At 46.3% G+C, this 23,246-nt stretch overlaps 1 protein-coding gene across 7 annotated transcripts in view; it reads right to left on the bottom strand.

Moving 5' to 3' along the window:
- Pax2 (paired box 2) overlaps positions 1–23,246 on the bottom strand; it is a 90,515-nt gene that overhangs the window by 54,372 nt on the left and 12,897 nt on the right. For 5 of the 7 annotated variants that reach the window (XM_046450170.2, XM_046450168.2, XM_046450165.2 and 2 more), the window contains exons 3-4: positions 21,876–22,044; positions 20,934–21,131 (exon numbers count right to left, since the gene is read on the bottom strand). In XM_046450170.2, the coding sequence (XP_046306126.1) occupies positions 20,934–21,131; positions 21,876–22,044 (367 nt within the window). The remainder of the gene's footprint in view (positions 1–20,933; positions 21,132–21,875; positions 22,045–23,246) is intronic. The other 2 variants (XM_046450169.2, XM_046450167.2) reach the window with 1 other exon arrangement.

The raw sequence follows: 23,246 nt of genomic DNA, 5'->3' as shown, positions 1-23,246 counted from the left end.
CACCATGTCTCCATGAAATCTTGTCCAGGTACTTAGAACAGTCTGCTGTCTCAACTTTGGAATTATTTTCTAGAGAAACAGCAGGTTGGTCTCAAGCCTGGTCTTATCATTGGTTTTTGTTCAAAGAGCCTTAGGAGCAAAATGTCAGCTATCTACATACATGTGTTATATACATGTATGAATCAGCATAAATTGTCCTGGGGTTTAGAGTCTACAAAAAATACTTAAACCCTGGTATGGGAAAAATCTTCCCTGATTTGATAAATCAGAGGAACTCCAAGGTAGAGAATGTTTTAGACTAGATGGCCCCACTGTCCACTGAGCCAGACAAGCTGTTGGTGAGGCTTCCATCAGTGACTTCAAGTTGCCTGAGTATGCATTATAAGTGGGATTGTTCTAGAGAACAAAAACTACATTTACTTCAGTAAAGGATATTTTGCCTGACTAATGCTGATAATAGCTAGGACTGGAGTCTTTGAGAGCTGCCTGTATCAGGCGTGGATCTCAGGCCTGGCCCTGAGGCAAGTCAACAACACAAACAGCTGGAGACTTCTCATAGCAGAATCTCAAGGGAGATATCATAGATCACCCAGGAAGTTTTCGCCTCTCCTGAAAATAGTTCCTACTCAGAGAACTCTAAGGAACAAGAATATTCCTTTTTTATATCCCAGAAACTGAAAACTGAAATTTAGTTTCTTTTGGGCTCCTTATTTTCTGGCTGTAGCAGGACTCAGCTGGGATACACAGGTTGCTAAGATTTCTCCCAAATGTGTCAAGACCTTCTGCCACTTTCATCAGCTCTCAGAAGTCAAAATTAAACTCCAAGAAATGAGAACTCTACCAAAAAGCTTGCAGAAGGGTGTCCTCAAAGTATTAACTTGAACTACCTGCATTAGAATCACCTAGGACACTTGCCAAAACACAAACCTCTGATCCCTCCTCTGACATCCTGAATTCAAATTTCTTTATTTTTTTTTCAATCATTTTTATTTTTTAAACCAGGGATTGAACCCAGGGGCACCTGACCACTGAGCCACATCCCCAGCCCTATATATTTCAATTAGAGACAGAATCTCACTGAGTTGCTTAGCACCTCACCATTGCTGAGGCTAGCTTTGAACTCACCATTCTCCTGTCTCAGCCTCTGGAGCTGCTGGGATTACAGGCGTGTGCCATTGTACCCGGCCATTTTTTTTTTTTAATCTTATTTTGAGACAGGATGTCATTAAGTTGCTTAGGGCCTTGTTAAATTGCTGAGGCTGGCTTTGAACTCGCAATCCTCATGCCTCAGTCTCTGGAGCCACTGGGATTACAGGCCACCCCACCCAGCCTGAATTCAAATTTATGTACTCTAACATTTGAGACAAGCTTAATCCAGGGGGTGAGGGAACCACCCTACTGGTTCTACTTGGGGTCCTTGAGAGAGTTAGGAGGAAATCTTAGTGAGTGAAGAAAGTTCCATACTCCTATTCTATCTATATACATTTCTTACCATTTGTTAAACCTGACTCTGACTGATGCTGTCATCCAAATTCAAGAAACTACCAGGCCCTCTGTGGAAACTAAGCTATTGGTCAAAAGTAAAAATCATTTCAAAATAGTTTTTGTACATTTCAGGATGATATATTCCCAGTGGTTTCCTTGATACCAGGCATATTCTATGCATCAACTTAGCCTTCTCAGACTGGCACTAAGGGCGATAATCCTTCTACCACGTGTCCCTGGGAGCCCAGGCCAGAGACAATTTACTGGGCTAGATGGGCCATGGGCCTGGCCCAAGGGGGCAATAGTGATGGTTTATATGATGAATGGTAAGCATATGGATTGATTTAACTTCAAGATATGCATAGGTTTAAAAATTAAGGGGCAATGTGTTTAACTAACCATTTGGAAACCAGTCTGCGGTGCATGCCAAGCCCAGAGCGTGACCAGACTAGCTCCTCTCGCCACAGGCCCTGCCCTCATCTGTCAAGGCTTCTAGCTGGAGCTGGGGTCTACCGGCTGTCCACTCCATGGTCCTGCTTGGAAGATTCAGGAGGCTTGAGGACTCCTCAATATAATGGAGAGTGGGGGCTGCTGCTGGGCACAGGCACCCATTCTGCTCCTATCTGTCCTCTCCATCCTTCTCCACAAGCCAGTCCACCTCCATGTGCAAGCAGAAGGAAACCTGGAGGGGTGTTTACCTTGGCAGCAGTAGGTGTAGACCCACTAGTGACTGCCTGGTCTCCCTGCCTCTAACCCTTTTCACCTCTCCTCTAGTTACTCAGGTACTCAAAAGCAATCCATCAGCCCCTCTCTGACTCCCTCTGAAAGAAAGTGATGTGGCTAAATCCCACAATTGCTTCTTATTACCTACAGGATAAATTCAGAATTCCTCAATCTAGTTTTCAAAACATTCCCCAATCTGGCTTCCCCTGAGCTTTCCCATCTATTTCTCCCTATTTCCCTCTTCCCCTTGGGCTCCACACAGAACTGAGTCCTGATGCCCTGCTTACTCAGCTCACATTAAGTCCTCCCTTGGACTCTGAGCTCTACAAGGGCAGATGTCCCCACCTAGCACCAAGACCCCAGCTGAACATAATACTTAATAATTATTTGTTGAATAACAAATGGATGCTATTAATATCAATAACAACAATAATAGAATCTTAAGGGATATAGTGAGTTAACATAATCTCACCATGTACCAGGCACTGTGCTAAACACTGTACAAAACACAATGATACTAATTTTCACAACTACCTATGGAGATTATTATCTCTGTTCTATAGACATGGAAACTAAGGCTCAGAGAGGTTAGGTAATTTGCATAACACTACACAGCTGTTAAATAACAGAACCAGATTTGTGTTGGGGATCAAACTCAGGGTTTTGTGCATGCTAGGCAAGTGCTCAACTACGGATTTACATCCCCAGCCCAGAACTAGAATTTAAACCTAGGTGTTTAAATTCTCTCTCCCGCACTCGTGCTACTAACCACTAGGTAGAATAAATCAGCCATATCAAGAACAGATGCTAGAATTCATGAGAAAGTAGGCCTCACTGAAGAGGTGCATATAATAACAGTAAAATAATAACTATTCTTTATTCATATTCACTATCGGATAGGTATTGCTATCAGTGTATTTTCTCATTCAAATCTTAAGTAGTACAACTTTCTTCCTCTCTTTTTGGTATCAGGGATTGAAACCAGGGGCACTTAACCACTGATCCATATCCCCAGCTCTTTTTATTATTATTATTATTATTTTTAATTTTGAGAGAGTCTTTCTAAGTTGCTTAGGGCCTCACTAAGGCTAGCTTCGAACTTGCAATCCTCCTGCCTCAGCCTCTGAAGTTACTGGGATTATAGGTGTGCACCACCATGCCCAGTTTAACCACAATTCTCTTAAATAGGCCTGCTCTCTATTTTACAACAACAGAGAGGCTAAGCAACTTGCCCAAGGTCACATGCTTAATGGCACGGTAGCCAGACTTTAGATTCAGGTCTGTGACTCTAGTATCTGAAGGCTGAATGATAGGACCTCTGGGAAATTTCTATGTTAATAATTTTTGTGTTTATTAATTATTTGAGCACAAACACATTTTTTTTAGTCTTTTCACATGCATGATCTGCACAACTAAGCAAATGTATCTGTAGACAATTAGCAGCGGATGCATGTGGCTGTGATTCTAAACATGCTTGCCCTTTATGTGTGCCATAGTTCATTCAATAAGAATCACATTTGTCACAAATGAATCATAATTTATGAATCATTAATATGATTGCATAATACCGCATATAGATGTGTTTCTTGGTTTCTATGCTTTTAGAAACTATTTCTATGATTAGTGTATCTTTATATTCCTGTTGGCTCTAATGCATTGATCCAAGATTTATAACAGTAGATATATTTATCAAAATCTACTTCATGAATATCTGCCAAGTTGTGTCTATTTCTGTTAAATATGTTAGCCACAGTGAGACTCCACGCCCATCACTGCTCTCTTCTCAGGGCATCTGAGATTCTCACATCACAACTGTGTTTTTATACTGGTCTGTGCATCGGTATTGACATGCATAAATATGCATTTGTATACCTGTGTATCTCCCTGTCTATGGCCAGGATGGGGTGGGGTGGGGGATGTGGAAATGAGAGAATTATTAAATGCCAAGTAGATGTGCAATAAATTCCATTGATTTTATAAACTCCAACTTGTCTTCAGTCTCCTTCCATTCTTTATCCTGGGGGCACTGCAACAAAAACCTATTTTAAATACCTTGGCTTCAACTCTCCCCCTCCCCAAAAAAGTGTCAATATTTTATTTGGATTTTTAACTTCGCTCCATAACAGTTGTTTGACCTCCTGACTCGTGCAAGTCACATAAATTCTGGGACTTTATTCAGGAGCCATGTTCCTGCTATTGAATAAGCAATTTGGGAGGGTGAATTAATGACTTGTGCTGTTGCTGGAAAGTCCCTGAAGAAATATTAAAATTGCTTGCAGACTGAATCGATACTCAGTGAACACCCAGCAAGAGGGCTTCGGCTCTGGAATGGCCACAGAAGGCAGGAGTCAGAGGGGAATTCCTGCACCCAGCTTGGCGAGCCACCCCCACCCCCACCTTTCCCTCCATCCCTGGAGCTCTGTCATTTTCAGTAACAGCCAAGTCTTATTAAACCCCAACCAGGAGAGAGCTGATTTGTCCTGTCTCAGGAAGGAGGCTCAGGGGACAGTTTACTCTCTTACTAGCAATGAGAGCCCGGAGGCCTTATTGGAGGTGATGGTCTAGACACATCCACCTGCTGGAGAGACAGGATGGTGCTGCTGCTCTCTGGCAGGCTGCTCCTGAGCTTCATAAGACTTCAGCTGTGACCATTTTCTGCAGGGTGTGCAGAGGGGCTGGGTGTTGCAATGCTGGCTCTCCCTCTGTGTATGTCTGACCAATGTTTACCATTGCTCTGGTGGCCACCTGACTCTAGCTTTTGTGTACAGAGTGCCTGTGGGGTGGGACTGAGAGTTTGAATTATGCTGTGTGTTACTGTGTATTGAATTGTGTTGACGCATTCTGGCAGGTGGTGGAAGGTTCGTTACGTGGTGTTGTATCAAGGTGACTGTACTTTGTGTAACACTGAGTCGAAGGAATTTGAGTATTGTTTGGTGGCAGTGTCTGTGTTTCTGTTTTGAATTATTGTGTTCATTGATCATATCTGCATCTTTTTATTCATAAAGTATGTCTCAGAGATTAGGTTAATGGGTGTCTCCTTGGTGATGTGGGTTGAGTAATGATGTTGGAGCTGGGTGGTGGTATATGATTAGGTAATTGCTCTAATTGCCTTCTTGGTGTGGTTGTGGGTGAAAGGGCCCATCCTTTGGCTTTTTTAGCTTACTCAGGCCTAGTCATTTGTGCTGCTCCTTTCCAAAGGGAAGATTCTAGAGATTAAAAAAAAATCTCTTTTTGGGGGAGGGTACTGGGGATTGAACTCAGAGGCACTCAACTACTGAGCCACATCCCCAGCCCTATTTTGTATTTTATTTAGCGAGAGGGTCTCACTGAGTTGCTTATCACCTTACTTTTGCTGAGGCTTTGAACTCACGATCCTCCTGCCTCAGCCTCCTGAGCCTCTGGGATTACAGGTGAGCACCACCACATCCAGCCACAAATCTCTTCTTGATGATCAAATAAAAAGTTCTGTTCTTCTTGAAACAAACCGCTTCTGCTCCACTGAACAGGTCTGACTTTACCACAGGCTGAGGTCCTGATGCCACCCTCCCTATGTCTGCCTAAATTGGAGAGCGAAGCCCTTAGGTGAACCCCTATGCCTGTTCAAAGTCTAAATCCCAGCAGGGGCTAGAGGAGAATGGATGGGAGTCAACTCTTCAGACCTAATGAGGATAACATGAATTCTAGTTCCAAGAACCCCATTCCTCTCCATTCTGTGGCCATGGCCAGCAGCATCTTCTTCCTTCCTAGTATCCCCAGATGATGTGGCTTAGCAGCAGCTTGCACACAAAGGGAGGTTACAGGTACACATACTAGGTGTGACCTTCTAATAGGGCACAGGGTCCTTGTTCTGATCTTGCAAGTAAAAGTACGAATAGGACTTAAGACTACAAAAATATGAACTGGGGTTGTGGCTCAGCGGTAGAGCACTCGTCTAGCACATGCAAGGCCCTGGGTTTGAACCTCAGCCCCACATAAAAATAAATAAATGAAATAAAGGTATTGTGTCCAACTACTTCTAAAAAATAAAAAAAAAGACTGCAAAATTATACAAAATATACAGAGCTTTCCAAGAAATTACCCATGCCTGCACTTCCATTTATTCTGAGTGCATATGAAGTGTGACATGGCAGACAAATGAGTACTGCATGGGTTCAAGTCCTAGTTCTGCTATGCAGCCAGTGACCTCCAGCAAGTTATTAACTTCTCTGTTCTCCAGTTACATCATCTGTAAACAATCCCACAAAGCCCTGTGGGGTTGTTCATGAGCCTTAAATCAATTAATACAAGCAACATGGTTAGAACAGTTCCTACCGCAGTAATCACTGGTTAGCTATGACTGTGAGGAGGAGGAGGAGGGTCAATATTAGGGCTTATTGAGTAAATCAGCCCTAAGATTAGCCAATGTACATATACAAAGAGGTTTACAAGTGTGTTGATATACATAAGATCCTAAGGCAAATCAAGAAGAGAGAGAATGTGTGTGTGTGTGTGTGTGTGTGTTTTAAGCAGAGAAGTTCAATAAAAAAAGCAGTCAGGTAGCATGGGAAAAGGAAGCAGCTCCTTTCTGGTTTCTAGTCTATTTGGGCAATGCAGGGACTAGGGGTCAGTGGAGGCCACCATTGCCCATCTCCATCTTGAGGTGGCAGCCAGCCCTTTGGTGATGAATAGGCTGAAAGGAAGATGGCAGCCCTCATGCAGATTTTACACGTATAAAAAATATACTTTGAGGATAATTCAGCTCTCACAATTCCAATTCAGCTCATTTAAAATTTTTTCTAATTAAAAAAATCTGAACTTTCACCAGTTAATGGGTATAAATGAGAAATAGTAGAATGTAGGTATTAAATTTGACAACAAATAAAAGGGTAATAAAGTGACCATTAAGACATCAGACAAATGACCATTAGAGCTGTTAGGATCCTTGGAAGTTCCCCAAGTTGAACTTGGTTAACTAAGCCAAAGGGGCAAGGAGAATTTCAGGCAAGAATGAAACTAGAACTCAGACTCATTCTATAGAATTTCCCATGGAGCTGGAAGAAACATCATTGTGTATTTGGGAAACCTTTGTTTTGATCTTTATTCTTGCCAGACACAGAGTAAATAGGCGTAGCAAATAGATTAAGTCCAAATTAAATTTTGTTTCTTGAACTATTTTTTTTTTGGTGGTACTGAGGATTGAACCCAGGCCCACTTTACCATTGAGCTACATCGAAGCTCTTCTTGTTTTTTTATTTTGAGACGGTCTTGCTAAGTTGTTGAGGTTCTCACTAAGTTGCCGAGGCAGGCCTTGAACTTGCAATCCTCTTGCCTCAGCTTCCTGAGTTGAGGTGATTACAGGTGCACCTGGCTCTTGACTTTTTTTCTTAAAATTATTTACTCCTTAGCAATGAAAATAACTACAATGATTATCAAATTCCCACGATCCCTGGGAATATCCAGATATGCAAGACCCTCCTTGACAGATTTAGCTTGAATTCATCAAATATTTGTTTGCTGCTTCCTCTCCCTTTTCATCCTTTCTCTTATCTCCATTTCCGCCCTCTAATCCCCTACTCTTCCTGTTTACCTCCCTCTCCTCTCCTGTCTGTGACATTTAAGAATCATAGAAACCATTCAAACCCATCACAAGAGGATTTTTTTCCTACTATCATTTCATTTTATCTTTAAAAGAAAAAAAAAAACCTACAAAATGCAAAACACCACAACCTATGAAAATGCCATGCAGCTGGGAAAATGCCAACCTTCAACTCCTCAAGCCACAGCAGGCTCATCCAGAGGAGGAGTGTGCACTTGTACACAGTACACACTAACACACACACACACACACACACACACATACACACACACACACAGGTTGAGCTCACAAAGTGAACAAAGAGGACAATTACCTGCCCAATTCTGTTCAATGGTCAGAGAACTGAACTGCAGAGACCCCCCCACTTCCTGCCATTAAAAAGCACACAGAATAGATCTGCTTCTTAAATCTACTGGGCTCACAGGATACCATAATTCTCACTGGCCTTTATGATACACAACACTATTCATAGAATATCCTTGTGGTTCTTCAAGTTTTCTTTTTAAAAAGATTTCAGTGTTTATGCAAACACAAACCAGAATGCACACAAGCTGATATAAACACATAACAAGAAATACACACTAGCTGGGTGCGGCAGCACATGCCTGTAATCCTAGCAACTTGGGAGGCTGACTTGGGAGGATCATAAGTTCAAGGTTAGCCTCAGCAACTTAGCAAGTTCCTAAGAAACTTAGCAAGAAGACCCTGTCTCAAAATACAAACATAAAATGGGCTGGGGATGTGACTCAGTGGTTAAGTGCTCATGGGTTCAATCCCTGGTACCAAGAAAAGAAAAGAAAAAACTAATAAAAGGAAAGAAATACACACTTAACAATTACTACTGCAGTAAGAATAACATTTGTTGAGCCCTTAATATTGGCCAAGTGCAAGTCTAGGCAGGTTTATGTAGATTAGTTTATTTAACCCTCATGACAACCTGAGAGACCTACATGATTATACCCATGATATATGAGTGAGAAAACTGAGGTCCAGAGAGGAAATGAGATTGCTCAAAACCATGTAGCCAGGGAGTAATGAAGTTAGATTCAAAGTTCTCCCCAGAGCTTCCTTTCTTACTTTATGCCACACAACTGCATGTGAATTGCCTAGCACATAGTAGGTACTTAGCAAAGGTTTTCTGAATGTATAAATGAAAGAATAAATCAATAAAAAAATCAAATCTATTAAGAACCTGATTGTCTCCTTAAGATGGCAAAGTGGACCCCCTGATGAATGACAAATAAGCTTCAGCTTATTTGTACAAAGTGATCTTCCTGACCAAAATATTTGGGGAAGCAAAGTTCCTCTCAGCTGCCCCTACTAACTTCTTCCACTACCCAGTAAATGCCAGCCTTCTTTCAAACCAGAAATCAGACCCAAATGCAGCAAAGATACTTTCTAGCTGGCACAGTGGGGCATATCTGTAATCCCAGCTATTCAGGAGGCTCAGGCAGAAGGATAGCAAGTTTGAGGCCAGCCTCAGAAACTTAGACTGAATCTCAAAATAAAATAAAATCAGGCTGGGGTGTAACTCAGTGGTAGAGCTCTTGTGTAGCATACTTGAGTCCTAGGATTCTATGCCCAGAACTGGGGGAAAAAAAACTAACCACAACACTTAGTTTCCTAGAACATTTTTCTCTGAAAACAGGTGTTTCCCAATGTGTTGTTTCTGTGCCTGCATAAAAACTGGGAAATCCAATCAATTAGGTGAATGTTTCTAATATACCAGATCTTTGGCATCCTGTGGACAACCTTTATAGATGATTGACTAAAGTTTTTGGTTTTCATCCAGATGTTTGGGAGTTCCCACAGTCATTAACCTGTTTGTCAGCAAGTGCTCATGCATTTCCAAGACACGTAAGTGAACACTAAAGAGGAAAAGAATAACCCAGAATAAAACAGACTAAAGAGGACAGGGGTAGCAGCTATTCGAAAAATCAGTCAGGCAAATGGCATTGTGGGAATGGGTTGCTACCTTGGAGATCCATTAGAACATGGATCTAGCTCACAAGAGACTCATGTGCTTAAAGACCTTTAAAAACCTCATACAGCTGTATCCTTGGCTGTCTACAGAACCACACCAATCAGATCCCTGCATAGTAAAGCTGATGGATCAATCCCAGCATCCAGCACAGCAAGCAGCCTGCCCACGGTGCAACCAATCCACCCTCTCCACACTGCCTCTTCTCCAAATGCCTGTGTGTCTGTGTACTCGGTGTCTCTACGTATTGTCAGTCTAGGCTGTAGATTTTGCAAAGCTTGGCGTAAATCTGGTTTGTGACTTTGTATATGTACCTCTATTTGTGATTTAGTGTTCTGCCTTTTCTCACTTCTCCTACCTCCATTTCCTTCTCCTCTGTGTTTTAATGCTATTTACAACTTCCCTAATCATAGAGCAGCAGAGCTATCTTTCAGTATCTCTGATACAGCCAAATGATTTTTCTTACTCAGGTTTTCTCTCCCCTGGACTTAATTTATGTTTTTGCAAATAGGAATTTTAGATTCTTCTATTCAATAACATTAAGGGTTACTGCTTTTATCAAAGGGGTTTTGGCACTAAAAGACTCCTTTCAAGGGACATTTGTTTATTCTCATGAGCAACTGGCTCTCCCTACGTGTAAGAAGGCTGCGTGCGTGCAAGTGTGCATGCACAATGTCCTCTTCAGTTTGTGCCTCTATGCTCCACTGCTCCCTGTCAATGCCACTTGGCACTGGCAGGAAGAGCCCAGCAAAACCATGATGTAGACAGCAGCCCCAAAATGCCAGAGACAAATCCAGGTGGTGGGCCCATCCTGTTGATGACCACTGAGTCCTCTTAGGAGGGGATCCACATATAGCTTATAGGGCCACTTCCTCCAAATTCCCCCATGCACTCCTTCATCTCAGAGAAGGCTTGCAATGACATTATTCACAAGCAAGGTGTTGGGATTTTATTCTACAGGTGTGAGTTGGAGGGAAAACAGGACCATGATTCCCTTTATCCTGGGCCACTTATTGCCCTTTTTCCTTCTCTTTAATTCCTTTTACACCTTTTCCCCTTTCCTAACTCTATTTGACCTTGGATTCTGGTCTCTCCCTTCACACAAAAATCTGTCACAAGGGGCACAATACCTTCAGAGAAGCAGTTACCTGGCCTGACAGGCCTGGAGACCAGTAGCCAGAGAGGCCAGCCCATCACTTCACTCCTGGAAATAAATCCCATTGTATTTGCATTTTAATTTTCCACATAAACAAAGGCCCAGAGTACTCGCTTGGGCAGCATCACTGGACGAATTTAATTAGAAATGAAAAGTTTATAGGGCCCTCTTTAATGCGATTAATGCTCAGTTAACATTTATCACATTCGTCTGCTGGAATCGCCTTTTCTAAGCAGCCACTAGCCATGAAATGAATTTCTCTCAACTTTTTTTGTACCTGCCCTGGGAGGTCATCTCCTAAGGAGTCTGCATGACCTTCCGAGCTGTCTCTTAACAGTCAAGTTAACGGGCGATGAGAGTGGAGGAAGAGGCAGATGTCATCTGCTGAGTGGGAGGCAGGAGGCTGAGAGTGAGGGCCAACACTGTTCTAGGAGCAGCTGGCCCTGAACTGGGGTTATGCCCTCTATAGGGAGCTGAGTGCTTAGTTCTGAAATCTAGGTGAAAGCTTTCAGAGTGTGTACGCTGCCCCCTTCCCAGTCTATTTTTGTGGCCCAAACTGATAGTGTGGCTGGTCAGTGTCACTCCAAGCAGGCTCTCACTTCTCTCTCCCTGTCTTCTGCTGTTTCTCTTCTACCTCCCCAAACCCTTATTCAGAATCCTGTTAGGCTTTCCTTCCAAGAACCACAGTGATTGGGGTCAGAAAGCCAAGTCCCAACCTCAGTATACCTCTGTCCCTCTGGTTCTCCCCGAGGCCAGACAGTCACAGTCAGTGGGAAGGCTGTCTGCCCTTAGAGAAGCAGAGGGGGAGAGGGAACATGAAACCTCTGTTGGTCCCTAGAGGAAGGATGGCCTTCCTTATCTGATCAAGTTCTCGTCACTCTTCAATTAGAATCTACCGAGATTGGCTCCTGAGTGTAGAGAAGGAGAGAGAGGAAGGAGAGGGAAGGAACTGTGGAAAGGGGGTGTTCACTCTGCTGATGTTAGAAGGAGATAACTATCCCAGCCCTTGTCCAAAGCACTGTCTCCCTTTGAGGTGACACGGCAGATAAAATAATACAACTGCTACCAGTTTGCCTAGCAGGATATTACACACACTCACCACTCCAGCCATCATACACAACTTGACACTCTCACCTCCAATGAAGCAAATACATGCTGCTCACCAGTGTTCACACGCCCAGGCATGTGCGTGTCCACAGACTAACAGTGTCAGGACCCTATGTGGACCTGCCCTGACCCTTACCTATTGACCCATCAGAATGTCTACTGTCCTTTTGACCCTGTGCTCTCTGTATTGCATTTGCTAACACCCCAAACAAGCAGGCCCTCCAAGTGATGGCAGGGACTCTTGTTTGGGGACCAAATAATCCTATCAACTGGAAACCTGAATAGTAAACCACTTGGGTTGACAAGACTGACTCCTTCCAGGAGCTCCCTGGAATGCTAGGCCATTTAGACATGGGCACAAAAGCCAAGCTTGGCTAGATGCCACCAGCCCACATACATTTTCTAAATCAGAGCTACACAGAGGCCCCCACCACATGTTTACCAGCTTCTCTCAGGGTAACACACTAAGGCACACATCAGAGCTCACTCTCTAGAATTATAATGAGAGCTGGCAGAATAAGGGGCCAAATGAGAGGCTCCTCCCTGACCATCTCCATGGTCCATCAGGCCAGTACTGTCCATAAAGCTCCTGGCCTCTTCAGCTTCCTTCATTTACCTACCAGACACCGGCAGGGCACCAGAGCCTAGCCAAGACTCTAGGGTCAAGAGGGAGCACCAGTATTATGGAGCGCTGTCCCCAGCACTTGCTTCTATTGGCTTGAGCTCTGGGGATTCTTTGTGCTTCCTTTTTACCCCTTTGCTCTCTCCCAGTCCTCTCCTCTCCTTCCTCTCTGATTTCTTAACTCCACTTTTCCCTTCTCAGCCTGCTGCCCTGTCTTGCCTCCTGCCAGGAGCTGCCCAGCATATCAGCTGGCTTCCTCTGTTCCTGACTGCTGCAAAGGGAGATGGCTAGGAGTGGGGCAGGACTGAAAGCAGGCAGAGCAAAAGTCCAGAGAGAAGTTACCAGAGGCTCTGAGTTGAGGGGCTTCTAATGTGGAAGCCCCAGGAAGCTAGGCTGCCCCCTCTTCTTCCGGGCCTTTCTCTCACTCTCCCTTGTCAGCCTGCTGGGGACCAGGCTGGAGCGCCTGTACTGCAGCAGCCCCGTGGATACTGTTGGTGTTGTGCAGTGTGCCGAGGGGGCAGGGGGCAATATCCACCTCCAGATCTCTGGTGAGTCCCTCACAGAAGGCACTACACCACTCCCAGCTCTGCAAGTTTATCCCCCCAATGTCACTTCTTTTGTTCCACTCTCTTTTCAGAAACTTTCCTACTTTCTCTTCCCTGGCCTCTACTCTTTTATCACCTCTGAGCTGCTCCTCAAGGTCCCATCAGCCTGGACTACCAGCTGCCTGGAGCTGTTGCTCCCTCCAATCACCTTAGAGACCTTGTAGGGTATCAAGGGCTCTGGCTCAGATGAGGAGGATCCAATCTTTCTTTTCAAGCTCTGTGGATGCATTCTCTGACCCTGCCACATGCTCCTGTCCTAAGGAACCCCAGCCAGATCAAAGCAGCTCCCAGACAGCTCTGTTTCACCTCTCAGCTTCCCACCTCCCTCCTCACTCTTGCAGTCCACATCCTCACCTCCTGTCCCCTTCCCAGTCACGTCTCTTCTCCTCTCCTTCCCATACTCCCTTCCCCATGACCTTCTGGACTAAGGGGCTCAGAAAATGTCCTATCCTCTTGCACTTGCACTGAGGTTACTGCTCTGGCCTAAAGCAGAAAGACCAGTCAGTGCATTGAGTTACATAGACCAGAGGCTGCCTATCAAGGGCCAGGATGAATCAAGCCCTATGTCTAGCACGGAGTTATCAAAAGAGTCTTCCTGGGTTGGGGATGTAGCTCAGCAGGAGAGAGCTTGCTTAATGTATGCAAGGCCCTGGGTTCCATCCCCAGCACCCGCCTCAAGCTTTCCTCTATCAATGCCTACAGGTCAGGCTCCCATATGCCATGGATCCTCCCAGAGCCATGTACCCTCCTTGCCAGAATCTGGAAGACATTTGTGTTGTAAGTAGCTGCCCCTTCACCACTTTTGGCAAATAAAAGTCTTGACAGTCTGGACTTGTGGGCACTAACCTCCTTCCCCCACATCCTGATAATAAAATGAATAGAATGCTGCCCAGTGACTCAGCGCTGCTCCTCTCTTTAAACACAAAATTTCTCATCATGTCATCTCTCAAGAAACGTAGGGAGGGGTCCTGCTATTTTTGTGATTGGAAGACAAGTTATAAGATGATCCTAGCTCTATGAGCACTCTCATCTGCCTCCTACACACCTTCCTCTCTTACCAGAGAATTCCCTGGTACATGGGGCCTGCTCCTTTTCCTCCAGGCAAGGCCATTTTCCTCTTATTTCCCATATGCTCATCAGCTCTCTGTGCCCAGCCCTCCTCAGGAGGCCCCAAAGCAGCTGCCTCTGCCACCATGCCCTGCCTGGCCTCTTAGCCAGGTCCAATCATGCATTTCTGACCCAGAGCCTCTTCCTCATTTCTTGGCACCCGGATTATTGGGGGAGGCTTTGAAGACTAGGCCTGGGCCTGCCCTAGGGAGAGCTCTGTCCATGACTATGTCCCAGTGCCATGCCTCCTGTTGGAAGACCTGGCTTGTGAGTCACTGGACCATAGCTTGGGAGGAAGAGTTGTACTGGAAGAGTGTCTTCTTGGTTGCTGATGTGGTTGGTCCCTAACTAGCATTGCCAATGGATCTGGGGCTGGAGTGTTGAAGTAATGATGGACAGCTGGTCACACAATTCTATGTCAGAAAGTGAGATGGCATTGGTTCAACAAATTCCCTCTGATTGGGAGCTAATTGAACTATAGAGTATTACTATGCAAATAATTAAAAAAAAATCTGGTCCCAGTTTGCTGAAATGAGGCATCCTCAGCTCAGCCTTATTACTGCTACCACTTTGCCCACAGCCCAATGACTTATTGGGCCCAAGTACAAGGTACCAGGCCTTTGCCTGTGACTATAGGTCATGTCTTGTGGGCCTTCCTCCCTTTCCTCCTCTTGGCCTCAGAGGTCTGCACCTAACAGCAGACACTGGTGAGCACACAGAAGACCCACACATAGAAGACATTGACTTTTATGTCTATAAGCCATCATGAATATATTCAAGCTGTGCAGTGGTAGCACCACAACAGAAAACATGACCAACAGGAGAAAACACCTCAATCCAGAGGTTCAGTGGTAGATAGATAATCCTAGGTGATGTCACTTTTCCCCACCTGGTATGTCTCCTGTGCTATGGAGATTGGTTGGGAGACACTGTTTCCCATTCCTCAGATCTCAGTTCTCACTCTGCCTTCCCCAGATACACCCAGAGTGAGTGAGCTGTGCCTGCAGCTGTCACCCCTGCAGGAATCTGAGCTCTGGACACTGGCTTGGCTGGTCAGAAGGTATGAGAAAGCAAGTAGGGAGCCAGAGAATTGGCAGGTCAGGTGAGTATATTTACTGCATTCTTTTAAGGAACAGGAAGTGAAGAAGGACTTCTTTCTAGTATATTCATTTTCCTCTTAATATAAGAACTGTAGCCCTAGTTAGCAGTAATGCCAGACCTGAGTGCCAAGAGGCAAAGCTGCTAGAGATGCAACTAGAGATGCAGGTCTAGGAAGCTGGGAATGGACAACGGGCACCTGGATTAAGGTGTTCCTTCATTAGTCCTGCTAAGAGGACTAGGGAGCAGGACCCTCATTCCACATGGGTTTATAAGAAGCCCCTTTTTCAGAATACAGGCTTTGGGGGAAGTGTAATTAATCTTCTGCACCAGTTACTATGATTGTTACTCTTTGTCTAGAAGCTATCATGTAGCCCGTGAGCATATCCTGTCACATTTACAATTACACCATTCTGTGTGCCCCCCAAAAATACCCATTTCCCAACTGCCCTCCAAAACAGGTTCCCACCACCCCAACTTCCAATGCTGCTTCTCCATCCCTGACTCTACTCTGCACAACAAGCCCCCACCTTATGTCAATAGGCATATGAGGCTACTGCTCTCCCTTGCCTCATCCTCACTGCCTCCCCAATCTTCTCTTCTCTGGGCACCCCTGTTTCCCTTCTGTAGGGGCCATTCCTGCCCTGCCCCATCTCCACTTGGCTAATTCCCCTTGTGGCCCTTCTATTGAACTGTTGTGTTGTCCATTTCCCTGTGACAAGGGCTCTGGTTACAGAGTTATTGATTGGTTTTCATGCAGACAGATGGGCCCTTCCCGGGTTCCCATTGAAATCCCTGGCTGTATGGGCTGATTGTTGCCTCTCCGGGTGTAGGATTGCACTGGAGACCACCCTCCACGCAGTCTCCTTTGCCGGGGCCATGGACGGTAATAAATGGAGGCAGCCTGAGCGATAATAAAAGCAATTGAGTAGGTTACCTGTGCAGACACAAGATTTATGCCTCTTCATATTTGATGTGATTGTTTTATTGAGTTCTCGGAACAGTTGGGACACTATTTATTTACTTATTTAGGGTCTCCCTCTCTCTTTTCTTTTTTGCATCATCCTCCAAAACCCATCTGGGGCTTTTGTTAGGAATAACCCTTCCTGTGTGCCTCTTCTTAAAAGTTGCCAGCTGACATAGAACTCAAGGCGACCAGTCATTGCCCTCAACCAGAAGCGATATTGTAGCCTGAACATCCACAAGCCAGTCAATAGGGAGACAGAACAATACAACTGCTGGCCAAGAAGTCCAGGCCAAAATAACTGAGGAAACAAAATGGGCTTTTCAAGAGTCAACTCCAGCTCAAGTTAAAGAATAGGATGGATAGTCATGCCTGCTTCACATGTTCTAAGGATGGGAGACCTTAACAGCTGAAGACACCCTCTGGGGTGGGCATGGCTTCTTAGAAACTGCTGAGAATAAACTGTTACTTGCGGCCCCAGTGTGCTAAGCCTAGTGCCTCAAAAGCAGGTTCTCTGTCCTTATTTCTCTCACTCCTCTGTGGACAGAAGTTTTTTTTTTTTTTAACTCATTGATCCACTCTGGCTTTTTGCCCTGAGTCCAACAGCACTGACCACCAACAGCTATGAGGATATGGAGATATGGCAGGCAATGCCACCATGCTAAGCCAGAATCAAACATGCAATGTTTTGGAATGTGAGTTTCAGAGAAAGAGAAACAGACCCTAGTCCTGAAGTCATTTTCAACATTTCAGGTCCTAGAATGACTAACTCCCAGCTTACTTGAAAGGACAACTGGTAGACCACTGTCACCCCTACTGCCAGACCTTTTATAAAGACCTGAGAATGACACAGTGGTGTTAGGAGGGATCAGAAAACACCTGAATGACAGACTAGAATTTTTTAACACGTGTGCTGGGGCTATCACCTTGTTGCAGCCAGCGTTGCACAGCTAGAAGGAATGTGCTTATTTTGAACCAAATAAGCTAAGGGAGAGCACCAGTGGTTGGTGGGCAGTAAAGAGCAGACTCTGGAAAGGTCCACTCCAAAAAATGTAGGGGTGAGGAGTCACTGGTTCCAAAGAGTGTAGGACAGCCTCAAAAAGTTAGAAAGTGGTGCCCTTATTGTCATTTCACTCCAAGAATGCACCCTCAGGGGATCTCCAGTAACCCTAGACTTTATCTAGAGTTCATGCTATTCTTTCAAAGGAGCTGTATTCCCTGCCCAGAGCAATAGCCAAACCGGAAGACTCTGGCACATAATCAGGGAAATCCTCTCCACCTAGTCAATTGCTCAGCCATGTAACTTAGTGACTTTCCCCCCCTTTAGTAGCAAGGATCTTCCTCCATTTCTCCCTGCTCCAGGCAATTTCCCATGCCAGGTTTCAATCCAAAGTCACCTGGTTATAAACACCAGCCCTCCACAGCAGTGGCGTACAAGCTGAAGAGCTGGCAATTCTGTGTCAGCGATCAGTAACCCAATATTAAGAATGATTTGGATAAATTCCATGTGTTAAGTGACCCAGTCAACTTGAGGTTTTGGACAGTGGTCTCTGGGAGTACAGAGGCCTCCCTGGCACACTCCTTTGGCCCAAAAAGGCAATTCCAAGAGGATTTGCTGATGGAGAATGGAGATTGGACACTAAGCCTTTATCGCGACAGGATCAGAGAATGCCAAAACCATTTTTAAACACAAAAAGCAATTTAATTTATAGCCATAACAGCATATTTCAAGTGCGGCGACAGCATCTGTTTTGGGGAGGAGAAGGTGAAAAACCTTTGGCTCAGGTGGGTGAGCATGTGTGAACTTCTTTTCTTGCCAATGCTGGCTCCTGTCACCCTTACTCAAAACTGTTTTAAAGGACCTAACACAAGTGGACAACTCTCCAACAATAAATCTCTGAACTTAAAACTCCCCATTTTCCAATGCACTAGTCTCTGCACAGAGGAAAATCTCTATGTTCTTCCTACAGAGACAGAATTCTCAGAATTGAGAAAGAGCTAAGTTTAAAACAACAACAACAACAACAACAACAAAAACCAAAAAAGCACCAACAGAAACATCCTGTCATTATCAAGTGTTAGGGTGAAGCACATCTCAAATAAATAGTCTCCTTAAGAGCAGAGCACATACCAGAAGGATGCTAAGGATGGGGTACCCAGATGTATCCCAGAAGCTCTCAGAATTCTTTCCAAAATATGAACTGTAGGAGAATTCTGCCCAAAGCAAAATCAAGAACAACCTGACTGCTTCTTGTTGACAAAAGAAGCCAGGAAGCCTAATTTTATACCCAGGGCTTGCCACCGTGCTACCAGTGGCTTCCCCATTCCTTCCTCATATTCCCTCTCAATCTCCAGCAAAACCTAGCTATTTCTCTGCACCCAAGGAAGCCTCTATGCCCCTCTGGTGATAGGGCCCTTTGCTGGGTAGTTTCTGAGGATGTCAGAGATGTCATGTGAGGCCATGCATCTCACAGATGGCTCGCTTGTCTACTTTTTCCCCTAGTTCTGGTGAGTGTACCTCAGGGTCTCCGGAGCTTGATTCTCAGGTCACCTGTTGCCTACAATCTATGGCTTTTGAGGATGAAACATCCCACACTTGTGCCTAAGCCAGCTTCCAAAAACATCTTTTGTGTTAGATAGGGCTGCCACCACAACTGCTTTGTTGTTCCACTCCTCCATGCCACACAAGGAAACGAATCACCTTAATTATACACATCTTGGGTTCTTCCAAATGCTTGAAAATCCCATCACTGACAACAAGCATTTCTCTGAAATATTACCCAGATGTCACCACCTAGTCCAGCAACGCAGGTCCTCTACTGGGTCACTCTTGGCTCCAGCTGCTCTCCTCCTAAGACCTCAGTTCCAACTCACTGTCAGGGCCAGTAGCCAGCTGAGACAGTCTCCGATGGCTCAGAAAACAATGCTTTGTCCCCTTTCTTTCCCTAACCAGCACTCTTGCCTCAGCCCTCAGCTTCCTTAGCCTCCTCCTGACTTTCAAATGCAAAGGACTTATTCCTCTCCCAAACCACCCAGCCTTTTTCTCCAGCTTCTTTGGAAGGTATCTGAATGTCAAACCATCATATTTTCAATACCTGGCTGAGCCAGACCCAGAGAGCTGGAGGGTTTCAGAGGGTGTATAATTAGCTTATCAGTATTATGTTACCCTGTTCATAACTGAATAACCATTTTAATACAGATGGCACACACTGGGATAATTTCTGGGGTCGCCTTGCAGTACGTTACAGCACGAGTGTGGCAGAGGGAATCTTCTTTAGCCAAGGTACATTCTACCAGCTAATTCTACCTGCTGTTTTCATGATGATTTGGGATAATTCCATATCATTTGCAAAATATTTTAATAAAAACCCTGTGATTGGTGATGCCAGTTTCAGAAAAAGGCACCATCTGAATTATTAGTCGTCTTGATAGTAAGCCTTTAAAAGAATGCAAAGAATAATGGGGTGTGGAATTCTTAGCCCTCTTCTCTTTTGGGGAGAACCTTAAAATGGAGGTCCAAGGCTATCTGAAACTTACTTCTGACTGGTGAATGACTTGTGCAGGATCTCTGTGTATAACTGTCAGGTTGTACAGTTGCACAACGGTGAAGCCGTCCTGGGGTTCCTAAGCCCAACTGCTGCTTGTGTGTTCTGCAGCCACCCAAGAAAGGCATGCTGACATACTGGCTGTGATATATATGCATGCAGCATGCCCATGTGTTCTCCCAGAGAACACACTGAAGGAGTTTGGGGATTAGAATTCTAACTATCTTACATGTTAAGCTTACTCTGGCTTGTGTCATCCCTACTCTTGAAGCTGTCATCAGTGCAAAGACTTCATCCTGGAGATATGTACCCTAGGTGGTTGGGGCATCTCCCAAGCTTCAGTCTCAAGGTCTGATTTCTCCCTCCCTGCGTGGCATCCTACTCCTTGTCCAGATCCTCAATCCTGCCAATAACTGTCTGGTGGTTGGCATTTGCTCTGCAGACCTGGATGCCAGTACTTCTAGGCCGGAAATTTGTGCAGAGCTTGCTAGCAAAACCTGGGCTCTTGGGAGGCAAGCTTTGTGGGAGTTGGCTAAGAGGGCAGGGGAGCCAGGACTGGTGGCTGCCCCTGGGGAAGAGCGCATGCCTTTAGAAAGGGAATTCTGTTTGAAGGCAATGAATAGACACTGGTCATTTTAAAGGCTTTGCTATGGGCTGTGATTGTCTCTAGATCCCGAGGCGCATAATCTTGGAGTCTTAATTACCACAAACACTTGGATTCATTTCCAGGACGCAGGCAGGAGAAGCCTGGCAGGGAATACCCAGCTCTGAACTGGAGACAAGCCTGTCTGTTTGTCTATCTCTCTGTCTCCCAAGAATCCTCTCCCTACTCAAAGGACTTCAAGCTGGGAGCTGGAAGACAGGGTGGAGGCTGGACAGACAGCAGAGATCTCGTTCAGGGAGACACCCCAGAAGGCAAGAACTGGGAACTGGAGTCCCATCTGCAGACCAGGGAGCTTGCTCACCTGTTGATGGAAGAGACGCTGGGCACTGTGTCGTTGTCGCAGATGCCCTCAGCCAGGAGCCGGTCTCGGATCTCCCAGGCGAACATAGTCGGGTTCTGTCGCTTGTATTCAGCAATCTTGTCCACCACTTTGGGCGTTGCCACCTTGGGCTTGGAACCACCGATCACACCAGGCTTGATGCTGCCAGTCTCGTAGTACCTGCGCCGGGAAGGCCGGCGGGGTCAGCAAGAAGCAGGGTGGTAGCAGGGGCAGGGGGGCTGCAGGCTCTGAAGCCGCTGAGCCACTCTCCCGCCTGAGGCAGCAGCTTGGAGGGAAATGGACCACTGTGGCTGAGTGGAGACTTCCAGAGGAAACTTGGCTAGTGTGAGAAATGCTGCAGAGGCAGAGGACTAAGGAATGCTCTCTCCTAGGAGACAGCCACACCAGGAACAGGGTGCATATTGGTCAGAATAAGCACCCGGGGGAGTGAAAGCCCAGCTTTTCACTTGGGAAGAGCAAGCCAGGAGAGGCCTCAGGTAAAGCCAGGGCTGAGGCACCACCTCCAGCCCTTTCCTACTGAGCACAATGCCCTGTGGGAACCAGGACCCTCCTGCCTCCCGAATGCTGTCTTTTCTCCTCTTGGGGACCCATTTTGCTCCCCACCCCATTCCTCCAACGTCTTTCACATTAACTGGCTGGGAAAAGTGTCCCTCCCTTTCTGAAGCCACAAATGGAGCTGCCTCCCCTTGGAGGGTCCTGAAGCAGGGCAGGCACTGGGTTGACTCTGCTCCACTCTTCCTCCTGGGGCTGGGCCACCACTTGATTTCCCTTTCCAAATGAAGCAGCTCTTTAGATCCCTTCTAGCTGGGGGTCTCCCTCTCCTGCTTGGCGTCCTCCACTTTTAACCAAGTCCTAGGGCCAGGGAAGGAGGAGATGGTCTCCAGGGATAGCTCCGGCCCTCACCTGCCCAGGATTTTGCTGACACAGCCGTGGCTGACCCGCAGCTGCCGGGAGATGTCACAAGGCCGCACACCCTGGTGGGCCAGCTCCACGATGCGCTGCCTCACCACGTCGGGTAGGGGCCGGCCGTTCACAAACACCCCCCCGAGCTGGTTCACACCCCCGTGCCCTGCTGGGGAGAGACAAGAAAAAAACACAACACCCCACACACAGCAGGGACCAGCCATTAGTCAGGGTCCGCGGCCCCAGACTTGCGAAAGGAGCAGGTAGGTCTGTGGGGCATATTCCTGAACTCGAGAAGGAAGGGGCGGGGCGGGGGGACTGACCACAAAGCGGAGGATTAGGGGTTGGAACTCCAGGGGCCCTAGAGACGAAAGCGCAGACGTTGGACAGAGGGCTGGGCAGAACGCGACTCTCAGACCAGGTCGACGCGAGGGAGAAAGTGAGGGAAGGAATGGAGAAGTCAGGAAAGAGAAAAGAGGGGAAGAAGGAGAAATACGGTAAAAAGGGATTAATGCCAGTTGGGAACAAATACAGGACAGTGAGGAGATGAAGTGCCTGGGAAGACGGAACTAGCTGGAGAGGGATCCCGCCTGCGCCGCATGCAAGGGGCAGATTCAGTGCGTGCGAGGGCTTGGAGGCGGATGGGAGATCCGGGTCCGCTCAGCCGAACCCCAAGCATAGAGAGGGACACACACACACACACACACACACACACACACACACACACACACACCTTTGCTCTCTACCTCTTCCTTTGTATTTATTTTCAATCGGGATTGCACTACCTCTTTCCCTGTGCTTTTTGTTTGGTTTGTTTTTGACAGGGAGTTTTTCTTCCCTTTATGTTTTCTATCTTTAGATATTTGGGAGAAAATCTACCTTCTCATCTCCCTAGTGTCTAAAGCGGAACGAAAACCAGCTGAAGAGGGGAGGGTGGAAGAGACAGGGGTCGGGGATCTGATCCTGTCAAAGACAAGACGATGGCCTGAGAGCTGCCTGAGAGCTGCGCGGTTCCCCGCTGCAGCCGAGAACACAGGCTGTTTGGGTTCGCCTGTCAGTCCCTAACTGCTTCGGGCTTGGTGCAAACCATTTCACCCAGGTCTCACAACACAGGCTGCCCTATCGGCTTAGGACTCACCCGGCACCCTTTATAGCCAGCCCAAGCCAGTACCAGTCCCTCTGACCTCTTAGAGCCCAGCTGCCCAGAGAGCCCAGGGAACCCAGCAACAAGAGCATTTGCTCTTCTGGCCAAAAGGAGGATTCTGGGTTTCCAGTCCTACTAGCTGGGTTTCCAATACAAGAGGCAAGGTGGTCACCGGGTGCCAGACTTGAGGGTTCTGCCCCCGTGCCCCATTCTCCCTGGCCTACCGC

This window comes from Marmota monax, unplaced genomic scaffold (assembly GCF_021218885.2).
Source record: "Marmota monax isolate L192 unplaced genomic scaffold, Marmota_monax_Labrador192_F-V1.1 WCK01_AAM20220418_F8-fsc00004, whole genome shotgun sequence".
In the NCBI taxonomy this organism is placed as follows: Eukaryota; Metazoa; Chordata; class Mammalia; order Rodentia; family Sciuridae; genus Marmota; species Marmota monax.
Note: the sequence above shows the minus strand (reverse complement) of the source record. Positions and strands in the feature narration are given on the sequence as shown.